This window comes from Anabrus simplex, chromosome X (assembly GCF_040414725.1).
Source record: "Anabrus simplex isolate iqAnaSimp1 chromosome X, ASM4041472v1, whole genome shotgun sequence".
NCBI lineage: Eukaryota > Metazoa > Arthropoda > Insecta > Orthoptera > Tettigoniidae > Anabrus > Anabrus simplex.
The window spans coordinates 57939486-57962378 of record NC_090279.1 but is presented as its reverse complement, the minus strand read 5'-3'; the positions used below and the strand labels follow the sequence as shown (position 1 = coordinate 57962378).

At 40.8% G+C, this 22893-nt stretch overlaps 1 protein-coding gene across 1 annotated transcript in view; it reads left to right on the top strand.

Annotated features, from left to right (window-relative positions):
- LOC136886136 (uncharacterized) overlaps positions 1-21232 on the top strand; it is a 37610-nt gene extending 16378 nt beyond the window's left edge. Inside the window, exons 5-6 of the mRNA XM_068230814.1 lie at positions 782-945; positions 21048-21232. Coding sequence (XP_068086915.1) covers positions 782-945; positions 21048-21232 — 349 coding nt within the window. The remainder of the gene's footprint in view (positions 1-781; positions 946-21047) is intronic.
- Positions 21233-22893: the final 1661 nt, after the last annotated feature.

Here is a 22893-nt window from a genome sequence, read left to right as displayed (position 1 = left end):
ATGTATGAATTTCCTTGGATAAACCCACCGTCCTATATGTAGGTTGGCTGTTTTTGAATGCACATCAAATCTACATAATTAGAAATAACCACACTGTGATGTAATAGCATGTTACACTGATATGATAACAATGTACAATGTACTATATATATATTTGCATGACTGTAAATAACATTCATAAAATGCTAGCCATGGTTTAGCAAATCTTGCTGACTGTCGGCAAATATTGTTCTCAAATATATTAATATCTGCAACATTGAGATTCTCCCAGACAGTCTCAACAACAAGGGCTTTTACATAAATTATTACTTGCCTGCCACAAAGTGCAGAATGTTTGAACAATATCAAAACTCCAAAGCATGCGCCATCCTTTGCGTAGGACAACAGACATATTCGGATTTCAATAGATAAATGTGTGACGGATTAAAGAGCTTGTATTACACCTTTTGGTCTGACAACTTCTCATACATTCTTTAAACGAGTTTTTCTGTTAACTCGTACATTCCTAAATCCTCAGAAGTTTCTTGCGCATGATATTTTAATTCTGGAGAAAAGACGCAACACATCCTCGTAACTAGGAAAAACTTTTGAAATTTAAGTCTACACTCTGAGTTTGAGTTTAGATAATATTTACCCTCAGGAATATGATGATCATGAGTAACGAGCTCTCTGCATGGGGTATCAGTCTGTGGAATGTTCAGGAGGAATCCTTTTGTGTGAGAGTTGTAGTGGAGTTGGCTGTTGGAACTATTGGTCACGTGGTTTTAATTTGTCTCTGTAGATCGAGATCCTCCAAGGTGAGCTACGCAGATCATCAACCTACGGATGGCGGAGATCCTTGTTGTAGGTGCAGTGTGTGCGGTAAAATCCTGGCCGGTAAGTTGGGCCTCTTGCGACATCTGAAGGGGCACAAGTATAATCATCACTTCAAGAGCGATCACTGTGGTAAGCTGTTCGGTGGCGGAAGGTCCTTGTCGGAACACCTAACGATCCACCCGCCTCTAGTTTGCGAATTTTGCCATAAATGCTTTCCAAAGCGGAACATGCTGACAGAGCACATCCGGTCTCATAAAGGAAGTAAGTCAAATTGTGGCAATATCTGTGGCAAATCATTCAACATCAAATCTACCCTAGCAGTTGAAATGGGCACTCACAGAGGCGGGAATCCGTACTGGTGTAATGTTTGTGGCAAATCCTTCATTCAGAAAGGTATCCTAACAAGACACATGTCGACACACACAGGCGAGAAGTCATTTGCTTGTCTTGTGTGTGGCAAGTCATTCAGCAGGAAATTCCACCTTGAACGTCACATGCTGTCTCACAAAAGGAAGAAAGATTACTGGTGTCGTATCTGTAGGAAGTTCTTCACTGAGAAAAGGGCCATCTCGCAACATATGCGTATTCATACAGGCGAGAAGTCGTACTGTTGCGAAATCTGTGGCAAGTTATTCAGCAGGAAACCCGACGTAGCACGTCACATGAAGACACACACAGTCCGTGAGCTCACTTCATCCATAAATGCAACGTAGGAAGACACATGCGGACTCACACGGGCGAATAGCTACAACTTACTGTATCTCTAGAAAACACTTCGCCGGTAGAATCGCACTTATGAAACGCTTACAGACTGTGTGTGGCAAGTCTTCAGCCAGAAAATCAATCTAACAGCTCAGATAGGTACAGGAGTGCTCAGTAATGCTATAAAATGTTAAGAGAGTCATGTAACTTAATCAGGCACATGTGCACCACACTAGAGGAATGCCGCATTCCTTCGTGTTTTGTGGCAAATCGTCCGCACGTAGCACCACGCTGTCGGTGCACACGGGCGAGACGGCGAACGAGTGTTACGTTACGCCGGGATGGAGCCGCACGTGATTTTATTTTAATGTTATATTTCATTACGTCCCACTAACTACTGTACGAGAGTTCGGAGTTCCACAAGACCTTCTCCAATTCTGAAGATGTATCCAGGCACATGCCATAACACACAGCAGAGAAATACTAAGTTCTTCAGGCAGACTGGCACCTTCTCCGCACACCCCATGATGTATACAGGATTGCGGTCCATCCCTTTGTTCCATTTTATCTGAGATACGTTTTTCGGGTAACATAATGTCAGGTCTGTGTGTGAAAGGATCAAAGGACATTTCGTGAGTTATCTCCTCATCAATCACAGATATATGACAACCGCTTGTTCTCAGCCTTGGACGACCCTTTTTCTGTTTTCGGACTTCGGTAGAAGTGTGCTCAGTAACACCCATTGAGGAGCCGTCCAGTTGCGAGGATAAAAAGTAATCCGGATGAACGCAGAAAAATCTTACGACTAAGACAAGTTGTAAAAGCCTAGAAGCGCAGGAAAAAAATTAAAACGTTTGAATAAACAATTCAAGAGAATATGTAAGTGCCGAATCAAGTTATAATAGGGTATGTACCGAGCTCGATAGCTGCAGTCGCTGAAGTGCGGCCAGTAACCAGTAATCGGGTGATAGTTGGTTCTAGCCCCACTGTCAGCAACCCTGAAGATTTTTTTCCGTGGTTTCCCATTTTCACACCAGGCATATGCTGGGGCTCTACCTTAATTAATGCCACGGCCACTTCCTTCCAAGTCCTAGGCCATTCCTATCCCATCGTCGCCATAAGATGGTGCGACGTAAAGCAAATAGAAAAAAATATGGTATGCAATTGAAGAAATTGTTGCTGGAGGCTGAGCACACCTGTGCTCCCCTTCCTACACGCCATGTGTTACTTTAATTATGAGTAGAGCAGTAGCTCAAAACTATACCTGCTCCCTCGGCACTTGTACGATGATAATGTGTTTGTCAACCGGTTCTGAGTGCAAATTGAAAGTTCAACATCAGTGCCCATAGCTATTCATGAAGATCATGTAGTTCTCGAAGAGGCACCTGTAAGTAAGGACTCGTATGTCGAAAGCTGCTGTATAATCGCGCTTAAGTTTGTTCATTTTTACCTGGTGGCAGAAAATTGGCCACTCGCTTTTCTCTAATGAAACCACAAAAAGTCACCAAAATCTCTTATATCTCAACGAGCAAGTGTTGCACGATACATACTGAGTGTTGAACCCTTTTCCTCATGTCAGAGTGATATTTGCCTGTTCCAGGTCTTCAACATTAATTGTTAACTGTTGTGTTTCAGGGGGTGTTACTGGCTCTTTGTCACTTCCAGATATGACTATCGGTTATCAAGTCCTACTTAAATTAAAAGCATACATAATCTGACTATGTTTATTCAGTCGAAAACAATGAAATGTAATGGCGGGTGTGATTACAAATATGGCCATAAACTGCTGGCTGCGGTCAATGGCCTTAATATAATGCTGCGGCTGGACGTTTGAAATTAATATACACCACAAAAGAAAGCTTGAAGGGCTATTTACCGAAAACCACTTTTTGGTTAAGTAAAAAACAACATGAGATTCAATCTGCTCGGCTCCATAAACAACTGTGCGTTATGTTTCCGATTTCTCGAACGTCTAAATATCAGGCAATGATCTCCAGGCCTTTTTTTAATTTAGGCTGTTCACTAACTGACCATCAGCATAGGACGAGTTACCTGGACCCTCAATTGTATTTGAGTAAACTCCAGTTCACATCACTGAGCTATAATGGTCATCCAACAAAATTAATGTTTTAGGTTAAGGAAACGTGCCTGATGGCCAAAGTGACCTCTTATTGAACTTAAGTTAATTGGACGTCACTGATGACCAAAGTGACCCTTCACTGAAGTTAATTGAATGCGCATGATGACCAAAGTGACCCTCCAAACAAGAGGACTTCATGTGCCAGTGAATTAATAGCAAAATATCGCACAACATAAAATTGTATTATTTATATTAAATGCTATTTCACAAACCAGAACAACAGGTTGAAGTCGGTAATTGGAATAAATCCATGAAAACCTGTGAAAAGAAATCCTGTTATAATTCTGATATAACGTTAAATCAAACCCCAAAATAAACTCGACTCATGGGTATTGCTTAAATGTTATTGGTCACAGAGTTTAACTACATCTTATATAGTCCTACTAAAATATAAACACTCAAAATATTACAACTCCTTTATGAACAACTTGGGCATAAATAATTGACAGCACATGGTCTAATGGCACAGTGCTTCTACATCTTATGGAATACCATGTGGTACCGACTCTTTGTCAAACTAGAATACTTGCCTCTCATCTAGGAGCAGTTTGCTTTCTACAACATTGTACGGTCCTAGCATGACCGAGCAATCCCAAGAATCCCTTCCATGCACTGCAACCACCATCCTACTTTCCAGTGGAGGACAAGCCATCGGCAATCCGTAATGCCTAGCTGCACTAGGAATATATCAAAAAATGGAAATCCTAAATATGTGAGGACATCCTTCTGACACCAAAATAATTATTTAAATGCTCACTGGGAATACGAACTATGACTGTGTTATTGAAACACCCGTACTGGAAAACAAAGTCGAATATTCCAAACTGTTACTGAGAATCAACTCTGTTATTTGCCCATGCAATAGAATTGAAATTCAAATAACTCCCCAGTTATTTTAACATCAATTATGTTGTAACACGCACTTCAGTTTCCGAACAGGTTCCGCTTCATATAAACATGAACACCTGTTATCTCGTCAAACAGGTTTATCCTTACTGCTCTCAACTGGCTTACAAGTGAGCAAACAAATCTCACCACGGATGGCCTTTTACTAAAGCACAAATCTTCGCCCAAACCCTTGTACGTATTATCAGAAAATTTATCGGTCAATATTATTGCCATCACTAATGAGCTCAAGTCTAATGGAATATGATACACATTTCACTGGTGTTAGTGGAGTTACTAGATGAACAAAGGATCCCTCTGGATATAGGATACTATTCAATGGTCAAACCATAGACCTTACCATATTTTTTTTTAAAAATTGTCCCGTGCTATCACCTCCTGACAAATGTATTGCAGCCTGACCTTCCATGAAACAAAGCATACCAGTCGGATAATAACTATTACTCATTCCATTATTCTTATTTCCAAATGTTCTGCCCAACTAAGGAGCGTGACTCTACTTATTTTGTAGATGAGTGTGCTTTCCTATTTTCCCAGATTCCCTTCTTCCTTCGCTGTGTTTTTCATCCCTTCTTCCATCCATGCAGTGGTGTTCTCATCTTGAGTTTTTAGCAAAATGGTGTGTGTTCACCAATGTTCTAAAATTAGGTGTGTCCCATATAATTTCATCTGGTGTTCTGATTTCTCAAAATTCTTTTTCAATTTCTCTTATCAAATTATTCTTAACTTTTAGTGAGGAGGCACAATTAAATATCTTGTTAGTGAGTCTTTCATCATCCATTCTTTGAATATGGCCATCAGATTTCAATCGGCTTTTTCCAATTGTATCTCATAGTTTCTCAGTATATTGGTATAATTCTGGAGACTTCCTGTTCATCTACACTTCTTGTATGCATACTGGGCCAAAGATTTCCTGGAGGACTTCTCTTGTTTTTTGATAATTTTATGTAGTGATCTTTCTACAATGATCAAGGTTTCTGACGTGTGTTATGCTTCAGGCTTATTTACGGTGTTATAATGTTTTAATTTAACGTTCTGAGATTTTGTTGTTGTACCTTTTCCACGTGATTCTATGGCCAACTTTTAATATAGAAATCTCTCTCTCTTCTCTTTATGATTTAATGCAGAGAGTTGGATGAATTCCCCAAGTATTTGATATATATGTGTGGAATTTTGCCAAACTGTGTTACCAGATTTTGTTTGTGTAAGTATCGAGTAGATCATTCTATGTATCGGGTTATCTGATATGAGATTTGTATTCATTTTAGATGCAATTGTATGAAGTGTTTCAAGGGACTGGATTCATTCTTGCCTATTGTTGCATAGAATAACTAAACCATATGCGAAGGCCAAACATTTTATATGAATTTTATCATTAACTGGCTTGCAATAAAATGCCTCGAGGCAACCTCTAATGCTAAATACCTTGGTTATACTGCTGAGATAAATTTAAATTGAACTCTCCCCTGTCTTCAATTTGCTAGCTTGATGGAATCAATTTTCATTGTTATTATTATGATTATTAGTATGAGATAATTATTGTAAATATTAATGGTTGTAGTGATGTATCTATATGCCAAATAAATTAATGAATACTAATTATTGTAATTATTGACATTTACAAATTCCAACTTGACTAAAACTTTCCAATTTACGTACGCAACTGATTCTACGTCTGTGGATATTAAATACCGCAAATTAACATACTTAACCCTGCAGTGACCACGCGTGGGTCTCACTCACCCCCACGCTTACAAATGATTGTGTATTATCGTTCAAACTTTGGCAATAACGCTGTGACTAAAGCTTCCTGAAATATCGTTACTCCACATTCCTTGACTTGTTATTATCTAGTCTTTACGTGTTCATAGCACACTGGAAATAAATTCCAGCAGGCTGTCCGGTGCATCCCCACATAGTAAGAGATGCAAAACTTCTCACTCAGCACATCATATTACTTTTAGGTAAGAAACCATGTTACATACTGAAGTTATAAACACTGTTATATCAGCTCACACTTAGTACCGCATGTTTTTTTGGAATTCATTTCTTTATCTGATAACCGATTTCTTGTTGGAGTACGATAGATGGCATAGATGTAATAAGAATATGACCTATGCTTGAAAACTAATTTGAAGAGGAAAAATGGTTGATTATGATGAGTCTTCTCATTCTGAATCAGATATTAATTGTAAATTGGTACACGGGTGAAGTGTACCTGTGACATCCATCTCTTCAACAAAAAAATATTTCTAAAGCAAGTTGATTTGTTTGCCCAAGAATGAAAGACTTGAACACCAAGACGTATTGTTGCAAATGTTACAGAAAACTATAGTTGATGATTGTTTGAAAGGCAGCCTTGATATGGAAAGTGATAGGGAATGAATGTGCGTTTTTCTGAACTGTATTGTGTGGTACTAGTACTGTGAGGTGGTAACTGAATGTTTTAAATATTGTAGTACAATGTAAGTGACAATGATAATAGAGTATATTTGCACAAGTCTATGTTTCATTTAAAATTCTTAAATAGCAGAAAAGGATGGGGGTCTGCCAACACCCCATGTGGTAACTCACGTTTCCTTTCTTGACGTGGGTACTGCAGGGTTAAAATTCCTCTAAATTTCACTGTTCTACTGCAAACATGTTCCTCATTACGTCTGATCAAATTCGATGAGAAATGCACTAAATTTAACGTCCCATCCCGAAGAAAAATATGACGAAAATTCTGTTATAACACAGTGACAGTTCTAACGCACCCAAGCATCGTAAATTTCGCCTCATGTCTTCTCAGCACAAAAATAAATAGTTGATGCTGTGATAAACTTCCACTAAAATAATACAAGGTCAAATCAGCCCTACACATAGCAAAATACACTAGACTACTTTGTAGATGTCACTGGAACACACAGACATTATTTATCTCTTACCAGCTCCAATTTTCTGCTCATCGTCGTCCTCTGTATGTATGTATGGATTTACTGGTTAATTTTATACGCAAGTTTACATCATAATATCCGGCATTTTGATTATTTTATTTCTATTATTGACTTAATTCTAAGAATCTGAAAAAGAACACAAAGTATATACCCTCGCAATTTTCTCCACACGCTAACAATATTCATTCAGGATATTCACCGAGACTTGAATCTCCGCCATCTAAAAATCAAGGGCATGCGTTTAGTGGTTGAACACCCTCTCTGTAGACATCACCTGCTCTAGTTGCAGATCCAAAGTAAATCATGTTAGGGCCAGGAACCGTCAATTCCCAGATCGCTTGGAACGTGAGAAAATTGAATAGAAGCTGCTCTGTGACTACGAAGATTCCTGGACGACATGGAAGTCTTCAAACAGACTGCGAATTGGGAGGTCTGCGGACAACGCAAAGAAGAACATCCACCTGATACTAATGCTAGTATCTGGCACTAGGCAGCACCACTGTAATATGTATCAGCTTTCTTGTAATTTTTACTGTATTATGGAACTGGCTCAAGTAAATAAGTGACCAACTTCAGTTTATCTTATATATGGCACTTAAGGAAAGAGGAGTAGGAAGAGATGGATAAAATCTTGCATACGTAATCTACGAGAATGATATGGACTATGTTCCCCCACACTTTTCCGACTTGCTGAGAACAAGTCAGATCGCCGTGATGACAGCCGACATGCGATGAGGATATTGTAGGAGAAGAAGAACTGTTGCTGGTTTTATATTATGATTGTATCTGTACAACGTACAGTATAAGCCTGAATTATTCCGCCTCGTGTAGACTTAAATACAGTTGTAACAGTAGATATGGGCTAAATGTCACTGCTGACTGTTACGAAACATTCGATGCGGCACAGCAGTGTGTCGACACACAGCGCATTTCCGTCTCGGAATGCAAGAGAAACAGTGTTTCTCGACGGCGTGATGGAATATAACCATAGCTTCATAGCTAAGTCCAATTCACACGTGCAGTCTCAAAACTTCGTCGTCGTCCTGATAAGGAGAGGGGAAGAGGGTCAGGTTTGAGATCGCACCAACAGCGCGTGACGCATGTTACATAAACGTGTATTCTCTTTACAAATTCGTAGGCTGCGGGTGCTTCTTAGCGATAAGTTATAGTAAGTCAATTGTAGCCATAGCATGGATCTGTTATATTCTACCGCTTTTCCCTCATTAGTGGGTGCGAGATGAGTCTCACATGTTGATTTGACTGTTTTACGATCTGATGCCCATCCCGACGCCAAGCCCACGTGATGGGATGTAATCACTATTGCGTGTTGTTAGTGTTGCATAAATATGAAGAGGAAAGTGTTGGGATAATCACAAACACCCAGTCCCCGAGCCAGAAGCAATTAAAATCGTGACCTTGCCGGGATTGGAACCCGGGACTCTCCGAACTGAAGACCTTAACGCTGACCTTTCAGCCAAGGAGTCGGACGGATATCTTACATTTATTATTTTGCTCCTTATTTTAGAAATAAGAAACACTTTTAAGGAAATTCAGTCGTGCGATACATCTACGTCTGCATGCGCACCACCCAGCCTCTTCACGTTGTCGGCCATCTGAAGCAACCAAACTCTAGCGTCCTTGACTTATCGTATGTTGGAAATGATTGTCAATTTCTCTTAACGTATGAACCAAAACCAACTACAATATTATCAGACCTTAATCATATATCGACACGTGACAAGATGGCTGCCACATACTAACCACAGTAATAGAACTGTGTAAATATATTTTCAATAAGTACCACTGGTCTTATGTGCTTACTACAAAATTTCAGACAGACAGTTCAGAGGGAAGATTTGGTGTCTACAGGAGATTGAATGGTTGCACTTATAATGTTTTTCTGGAATGAATTCTTGAGTCTAATTCTGGGTGGTGCTCATACATACGTACAAGTAGCGCGCGCACGTCTGATGCGGTCTGCAAAACTTGGTGAATTTTATTTTTAAGGACTTCGCTCATAACGTCTATATCAATAGCCATGACGAAATTATTGATCATTCAGATGTGTTAGAGCCTGCATTAGAAGAATTAGTTCACATCACAGTTCTCCTTGAACACTGTGGATTTTGAACTGCATTGCTGGCTACACCAGTTTGCAAGTGATATAAATATATGTCTGCTTTAAAATGTTGCATTCTGAAGAGGAATTGCTTGTGGATAGTGACAGGGAAATGATGATGTATTTTAATCTAGTGAAGAGAGGTGGTTTGAAGTGTCCATCATTTATGGTCATGACCTTGTGATATAATGTGTTGAGACTTTTCCAGGTGTTAATTAGTGACAGTTACAAACCAGAATTTCTTAAGATAGAGAATCAACCCTCTGCCATATCGCATTCAACCTTGCATAGGGTGACTAGAGTTTTCAAAACCTCAGAATTTCGTAAATCCTTTTAGCAGTAATGTTTCTCATTTGGGCGCCCCGGTGTTAGCCTCTGTAAGTCCACTTAGGGTTCTTAACAAATTCTTGAACGAGTACAAGAGTTTCGCCTCCTTGCCTTTTGTTTATGGCCGGTCATGTGCAACCTGTTTTTTTTTACAACTATTATGGGTTATTATGCCCCTGCATATTCTTTTCAGACTGTAAAATTTTCCGTGGATTAGTTCCATTTGGGAACAGTGATTATTGTGAAATGGATAAGCCTATATTGGGGCAACTGTGCATGAACACTTTAATGTGAGGTGTGCCGTCCGCGAGGCTAGACTATGGTATAGTGCCCAGACTCCTGGGAGCAAATCCTGCTCTTATTGAATATTTGTACCAGTCAACAGCAGCAACGCTGTTAATTAAAGCAAGTTTTGTACCGGACTTCTAAGTTCCTGTTATTTTTAGTGCTGACGAGGTCATTAATGTTGTTCAAATTGTCTATTTCTTAATTTTTAAATGAGAAAACACAGAGAAATGCAATTTCAAAATTTGTGTTAAGTTATGCTCCAGCCATTCAACCCACACGCTTCTCATCCCTCTGTGAGCCACGAAATGCCCGTACCAATTATTATTATTATTATTGACGTTATTTCCTTTTAAATTACGTGTCTGTACGGCTGGACTTAAATGCTGATATGCATTGGACATTGTCAAAGTTTTTTTAACTCATTTCTTATGTTACGGTGTTGGCATATCGTCATCGAGTTATTGAGAAACATTCTATCGTGTAGCCGAATGTACTGTGTGTGCGATGGACGAGCGAACTCCTACGCCATCTGTCTGTGAGCTCAATTACCAATCACTAGAGCGCGCAACTACCGCCACACACTACCACTAGTGCGGGCTACTTCAGAAAGCTGCTGTCTACCGTGGACACTGACCGACACCTGACGCTGGAGGCCATGTCTCCACTTTACTCTGCTAAAATGAAAGACTACCCAAATGGAGTATAATATCCCGTTTAGGGCTTAATTTATCTTGTTTTATTCAATGTGCTAATGTAACATTAGTATGTAATACTTTAATTTGTTTAAACGTTTCCTTTGTGTGTTACCAGTGCATAAGTTGATACCGGTAAGTTGCTATGGATATCTCGCTACTCATGTAAGTACTACGTCTTAAAAATTTTCTTTGGGTCATGTAATATTACTTTAATTCTTCGTTTTATTTTCTGGTGTGCTCCTGGTGGTGAGATTTCTCTATTGGTATTCTCTTTTCTGTACGCCGTTTACCGCCATGTTGGTGCCATTCAACTATTATGCAAATTGTTGACCGGGAAATGTGAATTTATTTTGCTTTTCCAAATTTGATTTTCCCTCTCTGATTAAAAATTTTTCTGCTCGCTTATCGTGATACCATGTTTTATTTCGTTAGTGCGTGTGTTTTCGCTATTTTATAATCATGTGTTTTGTTGATATCGTTATCCTTGCCCCGTATTCTTGCTAGTTTTCATTTGTCGTTCATTTCTGGTTTATTCGATTTCATTACGTTTGTGTCGACTCCTTAATGACCTTGTGTTTACCTGTGCGCAGCGTAATCACCATATCTTCCCCTTTTTCTTTCTTACTTAATGTTTTATTGTTATTATTATTATTATTATTATTATTATTATTATTATTATTATTATTATTATTATTATTTATGTTGTAGTTATTGATGATGTTTATAGAAAACAAATACAGTAATTGGAAAGGAGTGATGCATTGTGTGTTTAATGAGCACTTAAAGCATCGTGGGGACGAACGTAAAACATGAATAATTGTCAGAGAGATAACATTAGAACTACATCAAAACATAAACAAAATTCAAGGAGTTTATATACACATATTAATACTCGAGTCCACCACACACTCCCTCCGCAGTGACAGCGTCCATGTATTTTCGAGGGAAGGTGACCCTTTGACCTGATCTGGCGATCCGTGGTGCAGGTGTATTGGGTTGATTGCTGCCTGTCGTCTTCTGAAGGTTGACAGTCTTTGGAATGGAATGTCCAAAGTGGTTTCTCCAGATGTGTCTTCCTTGTTGTCCGACGATAGGTCTGCCAGGAGGAAGGAAGGTTTCAATCTGTCAATGCTAATAGTGTGTTTCCCTGTTGGCATATCCACCTCGATGTGTTTGTCACTGCTAGGCAGGACTGGGTATGGCCCGTCATATGGTGATTGAAGAGGTGTTCTGGCCGCATCATGCCGAACGAAAACGAACTTGCTCGTCATCAGCCGTGGGTGAACAAAGATCTTTTTGTGGTCGTGATGTTCTGTTGGGACTGGTCTTAGGTTCCTCAACTGTTTCATCAATTTGAAAACGAAGGTTGGGATGTCTGTTACTAATTTCTGTTCGTTGAGAAATGCTGCTGGTAACCTAATTGTTGAGCCGTAAGTCATTTCCACTGGCGACGTATTGACTTGCGGAATTATGTAGGAACGAAGTCCTAACAAGACCAGAGGAAGCTTCGAAACCCAATCACCACACATCTGTGCCTTCAAAGCAGATTTTAGTTGACGGTGCCAGCGTTCAATTTTTCCATTTGCTGCCGGATGGTATGCTGTCGTTTTAATGTGGACGATGCCCAGTGCCCTTGTGAGACATTTGAAAAGTTGACATTCAAACTGCCTTCCGCGGTCAGTAGTTATGATATGAGGCACGCCAAAACGAGATATCCATGTTGAGACTATGGCAAATGAAACTGCTTCTGCTGTGATGTCAGCTAATGTAACTGCTTCTGGTCATCAGGAGAAACGATCAATAATTGTTATTAAATAGTGATATGCTTGTGATGGAGGTAGTGGTCCAACTACGTCCACGTTAATGTGACTGAATCTTGCTGCCGTTGGAGGATAATGTCCCACTGCACTGTTGGTGTGTCTCCAGACTTTACTTCGTTGGCAAGGAATACATGCGGATGTCCAGGCCTTTACGTCCTTTCTTAGTGATGGCCAAATGAAGTGCCTTTTTATTAAATTAATGGTTGCTTGAATCCCAGGGTGAGCTAGATTGTGTAGCGAGTTGAAAATTGCTTGTCGTAGTTGTTGAGGTAAATTTATGCGAATCATATCTTCAGTCATGTCGCAAACGAGTTCTTCACCATTGGGCAACATTATTGTTCGAAGTGCAAGTGACGTATTCTTAATGTGTAGAAGTTCTTCGTCACATTGTTGGCTTTCTGCTATTTCTTCCATGGTAACAGTTGGAGGTATAGTGATTGAAGCAATTCGTGAACAAGCATCAGCTGCGATGTTCTCCTTATCAGTAGTGTAACGTATGTCTGTGGTGAACTGTCCGATGAAACTAATGTGTCGGATCTGACGTGGAGAAGTTTTGCCTGAACGTTGTTTGAACATGAAGTTGAGTGGCTTGTGGTCGGAGTAAATCGGAAAATCACGTCCTTCATGCATGTACTGAAAGTGCTTCACAGCTGAGTAGACAACGAGGTGTTCTCTGTCGTAGGTTGAGTAATTCCTCTCTGCATTTGTCAGTTTCTTGGAGAAGAATGCTAATGGTTGCAGATTACTGTCTTTGATTTGTTGCAAGAATCTACCATTAAAATTAGGGGTAAATTCGAAGATGGATGAGATAGAAGTGCTGAATCGGCCAAGCTTTTTTTAGGTCATTAAAGGCTTGCCGAAGATTTTTTGTCCAATTAATTTTTCTGTTGTCATTTTTCTTAGTCCCTTGGAGAAGGTTCAAAAGCTCTGCTTGTTTACTGGCTGAATTTAGCAGTGCTCTTCGGTAAAAGTTAATGAGGCCAAGAAACCGGCGCAGTTCTTTTATTGTGTTGTCAACAATGGTTTGTACCCGCTCTGGTAGTGGTCTGATTCCTTCCTCGGTTATCATTTATCCCAGGAAAGGTACTTCTGTTGAACTGAAAATGCATTTGCTCAGATTGATTCTGATGTTGAACTTGCTGCGGCGTTCGAAAAGCATTTGAAAATGCTTCTTGTGCTCTTTTTCATCTTGTGATGCCACTAGGATATCATCTATATAACAGTACACGAAATCGAGGTCTCTGAGTATACTGTCGATATATCTTTGAAAAGTTTGAGCCGCATTACGGAGTCCAAATGAGAATCTCAAAAATTCAAATAAACCAAATGGAGTTATCACTGCTGTCTTAGGTACATCGTCCGGATGTACAGGGATGTGATGATAAGCTCTGATCAGATCTATTTTTGAAAATATTCGTTTTCCATGTAGTTGGCTGTTAAAATCTTGAAGGTCAGGAATAGGATATCTGTCAGGCTTGGTGATGTCGTTGAGAGCACGGTAGTCTCCGCAAGGTCTCCAGGATCCGTCTTTCTTGGGAACTAAGTGGAGGGCACTTGCCCAGGCGCTCACTGACGGCTGGCAGATTTTCATATTGATCATTTGTTGGAACTCTGCTTTAGCTGCTTTGAGTTTATCTGGTGGTAGTCGTCGTGCCTTGCTGCTACAGGATGTCCTTCTGTGACAGTGGTATGAAAAATAGAGGTATCTGGGGTGTCGAAATGGACGTTTTCATGGAGAAATTTGGGAAATTTCTTTAGAATCTCGGCATGTTTTGGATCTGGTGGCATTACATAAACTGTTTCTATGCCCGAGACTTTAATCAATGTGCCAGGTGTCTCTGCTGACGTTAATGTGTCAATGAGTCGCATGTTCTTTAGATCTACGATAAGGTTATAACGGTGAATGAAGTCGGCTCCGATAATCGGTGATTTCACGTCTGCAATTACGAAATTCCTTGTGAAATTGCGTCGTAAGCCCAAACTGAGTACTAGCAGACGTTCTCCGTAAATATTAAAGCCAGTGCCGTTTGCTGCATCAAGTCTACGATCTGTTTTTTGGGCGATCACTATCCGAAGGCGGAATCACAGAAATGTCAGCTCCGGTATCGACTAGGAAACGACTTCCGCTACTTCTGTCTGTGAGAAATAGGCGGCGTGAAAAATGACTCCGATCACCCGCCGCCGCTAGTGTGGAGTGTTTTAGTTTGACTGCTTGTTGGAATTCTAGCGGAAGGTGGTTGATATGAGCATGGGCTCTGACATTTCTTTGCCCTGCTGCGATATTTAAAGTGATACCAACATAGTGCTCCATTAGAATTAAAAGACTGGGCTGACCGGACCTGTCTCGTGATCTTCTTGGTGAAGAACGAGATGATCGTGAGCTACTTCTTGAAGAACGTGACAACGTTTTCAATTCATTGATTGCCAGTGTTAATTCAGTGATCTGCATTTCTAGTCTTGAGATAGGATCGTTACTGACATCATTTATTTTTTTGACTGAAATGGTGGATGATGCCTACACGGTTGTGAAATTTCAACAATTTTGTCAGCCATAGTAGTTATGGTGTCCAGATCATCTTTACTCGTAGCTAATATAGAACGTGCGGTAACAGGAAGCCGCTGCATAAATATGGTTTCCAAAAAATCGTCCTTGACCTGCATACCGGCTAAAGTTCGCATCTCACGCAAGAGCTGAGTTGGCTTTCTATCACCTAATTCTAATTCTGTTAATAATTTCGTCACTTTTCTGTTCTCTGACTCTTCAAATTCCTGAATTAGTCTTGCTTTAAGCTCTGTGAACGGAGTGGTAGATAATGGTCGAGATAAAAAGTCGGAAATTAATTTCACAATATCCGCTTCTAATGACGCAACAACATGATTAAATTTCGTGGTTTCGTTGGTGATACCAAACATAGTAAACTGTGTTTCAACTTGAAGAAACCATACCTTTATGTTTTTCTTCCAGATGGGCGGATTCCTCACCGAAATGCGAGCAATACCCGCTTCGTTCCATACTGTTGTTGGCGGTGGATTTGCTTCGTTGCTGGCGTCGGTCATTTTCACACTTGACTAACCACAAAATCTGTTCCGCGCGTTTATGTGCTTAAATGAATAATAGAAAAGGGATGGTGTATTTAAATGTTTAATTAACACTCCAAGTATCATGGGGACGAACGTAAAACATGAATAATTATCAGAGAGAATATAGATAACATTAGAAGCACAGAACATCAATATACAGAAGTCTTCAAAACATAAACAAAGTTCAAGGAGTTTATAAACATATGAGTTTATACACATATATTAATACTCGAGGCCGCCACACGCTAAATGGCTAATGAGCTAAAGGACTAATAGGCTAGGGTGCCTCTCTTCTCTTTATCCGGTCTTGACACCGGCTCTACATCTAGAGGCGGAGTTAACTTCCTAAGGAAGGGAGAATGTTGGAAAATAATAATATATACAAATATAGCTACTCGATCGACTATATACTACAGAAGGATGACTTAGGTGAGGGTAAGCGCTGGGATTGTAGGAAGGTGTTTAAGCTGTTGTACTGTCGAGAGAGAGCTATTACTTAATAATACCTACACGACGTAATTCTTGCTCTATTTCAAAAGTATCTGCTTTGTACTCTGTGTAACCAGCATCATGATAGGCTCTTAGAAGTTGCAAACGTTTTACGAGTACGTTGTGGTCTTTACAGTATCTTATGTCTACATAGGGTAACAGAGGCTTGTTGTGAACTTTGAGCCTATATGCAGATAGTTGATGTGTAGGGACTTATTTTGATGTAATACGTGCTTCAGCAGTAGCGTTTCTAGGTACAAACTTAACTTGTGCGATAGCAATGAAGCGTTGACATTTCCTTCTTCTTCTTCTTGCATCTCTTCTTGAGATGTTTGCACTGCGACAGAACGTGTAGTAGGCTTAGAAAATGAAGCAAAATCATCAAGCTGTAACGGCAATGAAACATTGAGATCTTCGTTTTCTTCTTTTTCTACTTTCCCTTTACTACTGTTTTGATCAACATCATTATCCTTATTATCATAATCATGATTTTGCCTCTCTTTATCTTGAAATTTGTGCTTAGTAATAGAACTTGTAGCAGGCCTAGACAACAAGGGGGAATTAAAAATCTCTCGCAGTGGTGTACTTTTTTTAAAATAAATTAGTGTTCGCTTGACTACGGTTGAGCTCTTTGTATTTTCTTCTCGATGAAGCTACATTACACGCGGCTTCATGACGTTGAGCGTTGTATGCGTTCTTGAACTCTCTTCTACAATGTTTGCATTGAAGAATTGTCCTACATGATATATCATGACGTCTCTTGTGATAGCTTAGGAAAAATGCTTTTCCACACTCTTTGCAAATATACCTAGAAATAGGTTTTTCCATGACGGACTTTTATCTTCTGCTAACAGATTCTTCTTTAAATCTGCTAGACACTTGTTACGCGCTACTTCTATGATGCGAACAGCTTAGCGATTATCACTAAACTAACACAAAAGCGTATAAACCAAGGTAGCAACAGTGAGGTTTAACACCGTCAAGATAGCAGCAGTGAGGTTAGCGATGTGCTGTTGTTGGATTTTAAATTCCGCGCTACGACAGGCATAAGTTACCAGCCGCGAGGTTTAGTGCCGTGAAGATGGCAGCAGCGAGGTTAGCGATGCTGTATTGTCCTTAAAAGTGAGGATAGGGTCCGTCAAGATGACAGCTGTCAGAAACGCACATCGCTTTGTTTACAAACAAGAGCACGTGGTCGTGACGTCACGGTCACGTGGTATGCTGCGTTAGCGTGTGACGTTCAAAATCCACGCCCACGTATTTAGAAATCGTCAAAAGCATAACGATTTTCAATTCTATGCTCTATGTCGTGAAGAGCAGCATTAAAAAGTTATGTTTAAAAATCTTGTGAACATAGCAGTGGTAAGTTTTTATTTTCAAGTGCTAGAGCGTGTACACATCACCTATCGATTTTGTATGCATCGACCATCATATTAAACTTCTTCCGCTAGAGTGTACAACGTTCGCATGTGTGTACTGCTCTTAGCATAACCTATGTGCACGAACTTAAAGCACAAGGAATAGCTATGTTTAAAAGCGTGTACACATCACATATCGATGATGCATGCATCGACCCTCATACTAAACTTATTCCACTAGAATGTACAACGATCGCATGTGCGTGTGTGTGTGTGTGTGTGTGTGGGTGCTGTTATCTTAGCATAACCTATGCGCACGAACTTAAAGCACAAAGAATACCAATGTTTAAAAGAGTGTACATATCACCTAGCAATAATGTATGCACCGACTATCGTACTAAACTTATTCCACTAGAATGTACAACGTTCGCATATTTGTACTGCTATCTTAGCATAACCTATGTGCAGGAACTTAAAGCATAAAGAATAGCTATGTGTAAAAATCTTGTGACCATAGCAGAGTTTTAACCACGTAGGCGTGGATTTTAAACGTCGCATGCTGACGCAGCATACCACGTGACCGTGGCACACGACCACGTGCTCTTGTTTGTAAACAAAGGCACGTGCGTTTCTGACAGCTGTCAACTTGACAGACCAAAACCTCACTTTTTATGACAGCCGCCATCTATTAGTCGCCATCTTGCGCAAGCATCCCTAGGGAGTCTCATAAAAGCAGCAGCCATCTTGTGCAAGAACCCTTAAGCAATCTCATAAGAGCAGCCGCCATCTTGTAGAATTACATAGCTGTCAATGCCCAAGGGCCTAAGTAGGAACCGAACCATTGATCTCATCATTAGACTACTTTTTCTTATGCTCTCGTATTCCCGGTACTGCGAACCTTGATATTAGGCAGAAAAATTTTGTTCGTTTCGCTCTACGACGCACCGTTTTCGAGATATTTAACATTTTGCATTTAAGCCCCAAATTTAATAAATCTAACCAGCACGGTACGTTTTACTCTCTACCATAACAAGACCTGACGAAGTTACGAAAACTTGCTTCAATACAAGCTAAAACGGACCAAATGGAAAGGGCCCAAGTAGGAACCGAACCGTTGATCTCATCATTAGACTATTTTCTCTTATTCCATCATGTTCCTGATACTGCGAACCTGGGTATTTGGCTGAAAAATGTTGTTCGTTTTGCTCTACGACGCACCGTTTTCGAGATATTTAACATTTTACATTTAAGCCCCAGATTTAATGAATCGAACTAGCACGGCACGTTAGCCTCTAAGCTAGTTTTCTTGATAAGAGCAGCAGCCATCTTGCGCAAGCACCCTTAAGGCATCTCATAAGAGCAGCCGCCATCTTTCGCAAGCACCCTTAAGGCGTCTCATAAGGAGCTATGTATAGCCGCCATCTTGTAGCCGCAATCTTGCGCAAGCATCCCAAGGGAGTCTCATAAGAGTCTATGTATAGCAGCCATCTTGCGAAAGCACCATTGAGGCGTCTCATAAGGAGTCATGTATAGTCGCCATCTTGTGCAGTTGGCGTCGAGAAGGGCATCCGGCCATAAAACAGAGGTTAGGTCCTTCTATGAGGTTAGGTTTGCTGTCTTGCATGTCAAAAGTTCTTGCGCAAGCACCCTTATGGCGTCTCATAAGGAGTCATGTATAGCCGCCATCTTGTGCAATTGACGTCGGGAAGGGCATCCGGACGTAAAACTGAGGTTAAATCCTTCCGTGATGTTAGTCTAGCTCTCTTACAAATAAAAGGATAGGTTAAGCCCCTCCAAGATAGCTAATGTGACGTTAGGGTCGCGCTCTTAGGCATCAGGAAGGGCATCCGGTTGTAAAACTCAGGTTAGGCACTGCCATGAGGTTAGGCTAGTTCTCTTACGCATAAAAAGTTAGGTTAAGCCCCTCCAAGATGGCGGATGTGAGGTTAGGATCGTGCTCTTAGCCAGCGTGAGGAGGAGGCCTCTCCCGAGAACGTGTGGAGGTGGTGGTGGAGGAGGCCTCTGCGGAGGGCTGATGGAGGTGGAGGCGGCCGAACCCGTGACTTATACTACTATCTTTATATAGGAACAACAGAAGGAAAGCCATGCGGCTTCTCCTGGGAGACGAAGGATCGAGGTGTAACATAGATATTGAGACTGTGACTCAGCACTTTAAAGAGACTGCTGAGGGAAAACAAGCAACTTACCTGATTTCAATTCCCGACCACCAGAGAGTACCCCATGCGTGAATACCACCAGAATCACGCCAAATGAAGTACAAAGTCGCTGACAAAGATGTGAAAACACAGCTCCAGGGGACGACTGCCTTGCTTACAAACACTGGAAGGTGGTCGATCCTGCCTGTATACTGCCGGCCAGAATATTTTATATCTGTCTGAAGTACGAGAAGATACCAGGGATTGGAAGCAGCCAGTCACAATCTTATTATTCAAGAAAGGTGATCCACATGGCATCACTAACTGGCGACCCATTGCCATCATGCCATCAGGTGTGTTAGCCAAGAGAATAACCACCTGGATGATAGACAACAATATTTTAGCACCAGCGCAGAAAGGTTTTCTGCCACATTACGGAGTTTTTGAGCATAACTTCACACTCAAAATGAAATCTGATAAGGCAAGATGTGAGAAAGGTCAATTCCTAGCAGCTTGGTTGAATTTTTTTAATGCCGTCGGCTACGTGTCGCATGACGCTATCTTTGCGGCCCTTGAAAGAAGTGGAGCTGGCACTAAACTAAAGAAGATAAGTAAAAATATGTATACTGGTTCTTCCACCCATATACAGACTGGAAATCGGGTCACAGACGATATTTACATCGAATGAGGAGTAAGGCAAGGTTGTCCTATGAATGGACTTCTCTTTAACCCTGTTATTGACCCCGCAGTTAGAGCTATTCAGAGCGCGAATACAGACCATCAGATTCTCGCCTATGCTAATGACATCGTACTATTATCCGACGACTCGATAAAGCTACAAAACAACATTGTCATCAATACTATGTCAAAGAAGATCAACATAAGTCTTACAGCTCCAAAGTTCTTCAGCCTACATCTGTCTGTTGAGACCCCTGTAGGGACGAGAAACTCCATTTTTAAAATTGACAATGAAGATAAAGGCTTTGAAAGATGGAGTGTTTGAGAAGTTCCTTGGGAAGACTGTAGGATTCCGCATCTCATCCGACACGAAAAAACTAGCTGACCTCATCTTCATGGCACAGAACATCTTACATTCCAAGAGAGTTATAATATAAAGGCCGAGGTTGAGAAGACCCTATACCTATCCCATGAGGCCTCTAACGACTATTTATGTTGTCCTACAAAGGCAGGTTATCTTGGATTTCCTGTTGCAGAGAACGATTCAGACTATCACCTGATCGATAATGCCTTCAAGGTCCTGACTTCAACTTTCATCTGTACTGCAGGGCTTGCTCTTGAGAACCTGAAGATCTTAGTCCAGAAGAGAGTTGGAATACCTGTCCCTCATGAAGACGTATCAGCTTTCCTGAATGGCCATAACGAGGGCGAGTTCAGATAGAACTCGAATCCATTATAATCTGTCTGGACTCAAGCTCGCAAGGCCTCGAGAAGAAACCAGATTATATGGAAAATGGAGGACTTCGTACAATCGGTTACCATCTATGAAAAGACCATGTTGAGCAATGATCGCCATAAGGCACTAAAAGCACTCAGAATAAACCTTCAGTCTAAGCACCTTAATAGATTGATCAGCCTGCCCAATCAAGGTAAAGTAATGGAATGCGTAGTCTCAGACACAGCTAGCTACTACTTCTCGAGAACCGGTCTGTTTGCCAGATGAGCAGACTGGAGATTTATCCACCGAGCTAAACTGGATGTACTACCGCTCAATGCGAGTCGCCGTTCTGCATCCGATGGCAACACGAAGTGTAGGAGATGCGGCAACGAGAATGAGACTCTGCCTCATATAGCTAATCATTGCATGATTTACTCTGCATTTTATGTGCGGAGACACAGTGTTGTAGTCTGCGGGGTCAGAAGGACAGCTGCTACAAGATAAAGTATCTACAGCGATAACCAGGTCGTGCATGACAACCTACGCCCAGACTTGGTTATTGCCAAGGATATCACTGGACATTTCATTTCCATTTGAGAACAGGAAATCTGCTTTCAAATATGCCAGACAGGCCAAAAGAGAGGAATACGCGATCTTGGCGACGGCTCTTCGTACACGTTTTATATCGGAGGAGGTAAATGCCATCTTAGTTGGGTCATTGGGATCTTGGGACCCAGCTAATGACAAAGTGCTACCTTCCATCTGTAGCAAGAAATACCTTAACTTATTCAAGAAACTGTGTGTGTCGGCACAATTAGCTTCACGCGCGACATTTATGTGTAGCACATCTCCAAGTGTCCGATAGAGATGACCAAGTGCCCTGGCTGGGGTATTCCCATGGATTCCCCCAGTCTTTCAAGGTAAATAGCGGGGTAGTGAGGTCATATAAGGCCGTGGTTATGACAGTGAGGCTGAAATAGACTGCTCACCCGATTATATGAACTACATAAATGTGGTGAGTTACGTAGTGTTTTGTGTGTAGTGTCCACGAATATGAAAAAACAATTCCAGGCATTTTTATGCCAGTTTTCTGATGTGAAATGTGGGGTTTTTAATATTATTTTTGTAATTTGCCTTAAACATTACTTATGTTACAGTGCGTGACATTCAAGATGTGCATTTTCTTTAGTGTTTACATCAAGGTTAATTAATATGTGTAGGACCAGGACAACGTCAAGATGGACTTAATATGTCGCAGTAGCGGGGACACTTGTTCTTGCCACCATCAGTAGCCTGATGATATGTAAATCTAACAACCAGAAATACATAAACATTCTAAAGTCTCTCGAAAAGGAACTTTTCAGGAACCATTTGCAGAAGAGAGCTGACAACAAACACAACAACAGGGAAGAGAGCTGGAAGAACGCGAAAAGGAGAAAGTGGTAAGCACTTGCTATTGGTGTACGGACAGTAAGTCTCAGCTCTCATATGTTAAATGCAAGAAGTTCACATGTCTGCAAAGTCATTTGTAGAGAGCGCCTGCAGTAACAATGTCCGGCTCCATGGCTAAATGGTTAGCGTGCTGGCCTTTGTCCAGAGGGGTCCCGGGTTCGATTCCAGGCAGGGTCGGGAATTTTAACCTTAATTGGTTAATTTCGCTGGCA